Here is a 4,801-nt window from a genome sequence, read left to right as displayed (position 1 = left end):
CCTGGGCCTTATCTGTTCATGTTCCATAATAGGCCTGAAAAATGTCCATTCAACTTAACTACCGAGCGCATTCTTAGCTGTGCAGAACACCAGCCGACACTTAACTGGGAACCTGGAGTGCTCGATGCTTATCAAACCTATAATCATATTTTGGTAATTAGTTTACTGTGAGAGCAAAATTATTGAAATTCAGATGAAACAATCATTCTGCCCCTGATGCGATCCTCACAAGCCTGAAATTTGATTGGAATTTGGGAGCAGAAAAATGCTTTTATACAGACACTTTTAGAGCAAATTCGGCAGTTTTGCATATTTTGCTCAGCATGACGTCCAGAACTGCAGCAAATTTGCGGGGAAAAAGTTTTAACAATTATTTTACATGATTTATTTTATTTTTTATTTATTTCTTTATTGTTCCTTTTTGGAAGAAGAATACTGATGCGAAACAATTTGAATAAACTCTGATGTAGTGGAACTTTTAATGTGACTGACCAGATGTTGTTGTACTAGCTAATACAGATATATCCAGTACTAGCTGGTACAGATATATCCAGTACTAGCTGGTACAGACATATCCAGTACTAGCTGGTACAGACATATCCAGTACTAGCTGGTACAGACATATCCAGTACTAGCTGGTACAGATATATCCAGTACTAGCTGGTACAGACATATCCAGTACTAGCTGGTACAGACATATCCAGTACTAGCTGGTACAGACATATCCAGTACTAGCTGGTACAGACATATCCAGTACTAGCTGGTACAGATATATCCAGTACTAGCAGGTACAGATACATCCAGTACTACCAGGTACAGATATATCCAGTACTAGCTGGTACAGACATATCCAGTACTAGCTGGTACAGACATATCCAGTACTACCAGGTACAGATACATCCAGTACTACCAGGTACAGATATATCCAGTACTAGCTGGTACAGACATATCCAGTACTAGCTGGTACAGACACATCCAGTACTAGCAGGTTCAGATATATCCAGTACTAGCTGGTACAGACATATCCAGTACTAGCTGGTACAGACATATCCAGGACTAGCTGGTACAGACATATCCAGGACTAGCTGGTACAGACATATCCAGTACTAGCAGGTACAGATACATCCAGTACTAGCTGGTACAGATACATCCAGTACTAGCTGGTACAGACATATCCAGTACTAGCTGGTACAGACACATCCAGTACTAGCAGGTTCAGATATATCCAGTACTAGCTGGTACAGACATATCCAGTACTAGCTGGTACAGACATATCCAGTACTAGCTGGTACAGACATATCCAGGACTAGCTGGTACAGACATATCCAGTACTAGCAGGTACAGATACATCCAGTACTAGCTGGTACAGATACATCCAGTACTAGCTGGTACAGACATATCCAGTACTAGCTGGTACAGATACATCCAGTACTAGCTGGTACAGACATATCCAGGACTAGCTGGTACAGACATATCCAGTACTAGCTGGTACAGATATATCCAGTACTAGCAGGTACAGATACATCCAGTACTACCAGGTACAGATATATCCAGTACTAGCTGGTACAGACATATCCAGTACTAGCTGGTACAGACATATCCAGTACTAGCAGGTACAGATATATCCAGTACTAGCTGGTACAGACATATCCAGTACTAGCTGGTACAGACATATCCAGTACTAGCTGGTACAGACATATCCAGTACTAGCAGGTACAGATATATCCAGTACTAGCTGGTACAGACATATCCAGTACTAGCTGGTACAGACATATCCAGTACTAGCTGGTACAGACATATCCAGTACTAGCAGGTACAGATATATCCAGTACCAGCTGGTACAGACATATCCAGTACTAGCTGGTACAGATACATCCAGTACTAGCAGGTACAGATACATCCAGTACTAGCTGGTACAGACATATCCAGGACTAGCTGGTACAGACATATCCAGGACTAGCAGGTACAGATATATCCAGTACTAGCTGGTACAGACATATCCAGTACTAGCTGGTACAGATACATCAGTACTAGCAGGTACAGATATAGCCAGTACTAGCTGGTACAGACATATCCAGTACTAGCAGGTAGAGATATATCCAGTACTTGCTGGTACAGACATATCCAGTACTAGCTGGTACAGACATATCCAGAACTAGCTGGTACAGTCATATCCAGTACTAGCTGGTACAGATACATCCAGTACTACCAGGTACAGATATATCCAGTACTAGCTAGTACAGACATATCCAGGTCTAGCTGGTACAGACATATCCAGTACTAGCAGGTACAGATATATCCAGTACTAGCTGGTACAGACATATCCAGTACTAGCTGGTACAGATACATCCAGTACTAGCAGGTAGAGATATATCCAGTACTAGCTGGTACAGACATATCCAGTACTAGCTGGCACAGACATATCCAGTACTAGCTGGTACAGATATATCCAGTACTAGCTGGTACAGACATATCCAGTACTAGCTGGTACAGATACATCCAGTACTAGCTGGTACAGACATATCCAGTACTAGCTGGTATAGACATATCCAGTACTAGCTGGTACAGACATATCCAGTACTCGGTGGTACAGACATATCCAGTACTCGCTGGTACAGATATATCCCGTACTAGCTGGTACAGATATATCCAGTACTCACTGGTACAGATATATCCAGTAGCAGCTGGTACAGACATATCCAGTACCAGCTGGTACAGACATATCCAGTACTAGCAGGTACAGATACATCCAGTACTAGCAGGTACAGATATATCCAGTACTAGCTGGTACAGACATATCCAGTACTAGGTGGTACAGACATATCCAGTACTCAGTGGTACAGATATATCCAGTGCTCTCTGATACAGACATATCCAGTACTAGGTGGTACAGACATATCCAGTACTCAATGGTACAGATATATCCAGTACTCAGTGGTACAGATATATCCAGTGCTCTCTGATACAGACATATCCAGTACTAGCTGGTAAAGATATATCCAGTACTCGCTGGTACAGATATATCCAGTACTCGCTAGTACCAGATGAAAAGACTCAAAGAATGACATCATGAATCAGCATAAACTGCTTCCATACATTGAAAAGTGTGTGAATGACCAGCAACTGACAACATCAGGTTTGAAACACCATCCTTACTGGTCTCGTATTATGTGGTCACGTATTAATTACATTGTATGTTTAATGAGGCGGTGAGGAGCAGGTAGTAATTTGAACCAACAGGCTAAAAACTAAGATACTTCGTTTGATGGCCTCATATTGTTAAAAAAATTTAAAAAGAACGAAAGGGAAGGGGAGAGAAGAGAAGAGAACTCTATTGAACATTTTCATGTGTTTTATTTCAGCATTTCAGTTCACACATCATTTAATCATACAGTTCTTCAGGGTCTGAGCTTTGCAGAACCCTTTGCCGGTGACCTCTAATGCGGCCCCCTCGTAGGAGGCCACACACCCATCATCTGTGCGGAGACGAGGCTGAACCTGCCGCCACACCTTCTCCTTAGGGTTCAGCTCCAGATCTGGTTCTCCCTCAAAGCCTTGGACAATGATCCTGTCTCCTGGCACTGCTCCAGCTGGAGGGTCCAGGCTCTCCATTGCGCCCTGGGTGCTGGCGCTCAAAATCATGGCCTGTGAGACCAGGCCTTTCACCATGTAGGGCTTGGGATTACATAGCAGAACCACCAGGCGGTTCTGCATCTGCTCCAGTGAGACGTTCTTTGGCATCCCAGTGATGATCGTTTTGGGAGAACGTTCTCCCACATCTGCCTGGAACACAAACAGCTTGTTCACGGCCGGATGTGTCTCTATGGAGACAAGACAGCCCACTCGCAGGTCCAGTCTAGAGATGTCAACCTTGATGCCCTGTGTGGGAGGGGGGTCCTGAACATCAGGAGCTGGATGAGAGGGCTGAGGAGGGTTGGGCTCTGGCAGGGGGACGTCTGCTGCCTTCTCCTCCTGATCCACCTCCGTGGGAGGGGGGTCCTGGTCATCAGGAGCTGGATGAGAGGGCTGAGGAGGGTTGGGCTCTGGCAGGGGGACGTCTGCTGCCTTCTCCTCCTGATCCACCTCCATGGGAGGGGGGTCCTGGTCATCAGGAGCTGGATGAGAGGGCTGAGGAGGGTTGGGCTCTGGCAGTGGGACATCGACCACTGCAACCCTCTCTTTCTCCAGGAGCTGTATTTTGAGTTGCTCTATTTCCCTTATCAACCTGGCGTTCTCCTCCATAAGCCATATCTCTCGTTCTCTGGCCCTGGCGAGGGGCCCTTCCTTCAGCTGCTGGACTTTGTCTGTAATGTAGTCGATGATCCCCTCGGCCTCGTCGGCCTGCTGCAGCAGCCTCATCAGAATCTTGTGTTGCTCCATTTGGATTCAAGAACTTTTGAGATCAGTAGCTTGTTGCAGAAAGTTGTTGGAGAGTTTGTTCAACAAGATGTCACACAACAGTCACCTGGTGTCTTAGATATAGACCAATCATAGCAGACGCCTCTGCGATGTCATCATTATGCGATGTGTCTTCATGACGTGTCAGATCAAAGAAGAATTCCATCTACCATCTTCTCCAGCAACAAGCAGCATTCCGAGCATCAGGAAGTTCCGCCTCCTGACAGGAAACTGACCTGCGATGTTTCCACGCCCGTTGCCGTGGTGACAGACAGAGGCGTCAAAGAGGCTGTGAGAGGTCAAAGCAGGGACAAGGAGGAGCTGAGCGAAGCTGACAGACTCTTCGTTCATTTAAGAGACAACATGGAGGCGATCCGAGAGTTGGTGAGTCATCAGATCCCCG

The 4,801-nt window shown here is 45.5% G+C and overlaps 1 protein-coding gene across 1 annotated transcript; it reads right to left on the bottom strand.

Moving 5' to 3' along the window:
• Positions 1 to 3,328: 3,328 nt before the first annotated feature.
• LOC147254088 (uncharacterized) lies at positions 3,329 to 4,471 on the bottom strand. Its single transcript, XM_086215075.1, has one exon. The coding sequence runs from the start codon at positions 4,378 to 4,380 to the stop codon at positions 3,379 to 3,381; it is 1,002 nt and encodes a 333-aa protein (XP_086071201.1). The 5' UTR covers positions 4,381 to 4,471; the 3' UTR covers positions 3,329 to 3,378.
• Positions 4,472 to 4,801: the final 330 nt, after the last annotated feature.

This window comes from Aulostomus chinensis, chromosome 10 (genome assembly GCF_037954235.1).
Source record: "Aulostomus chinensis isolate RoL2024-O1b breed Wild chromosome 10, RoL_Achi_v1.0, whole genome shotgun sequence".
Lineage (NCBI taxonomy): Eukaryota > Metazoa > Chordata > Actinopteri > Syngnathiformes > Aulostomidae > Aulostomus > Aulostomus chinensis.
Note: the sequence above shows the minus strand (reverse complement) of the source record. Positions and strands in the feature narration are given on the sequence as shown.

Excerpts from the sequence above, each read along its gene's own strand:
- LOC147254088 (XM_086215075.1), bottom strand. The coding sequence starts at position 4,380 with ATGGAGCAACACAAGATTCTGATGAGGCTGCTGCAGCAGGCCGACGAG.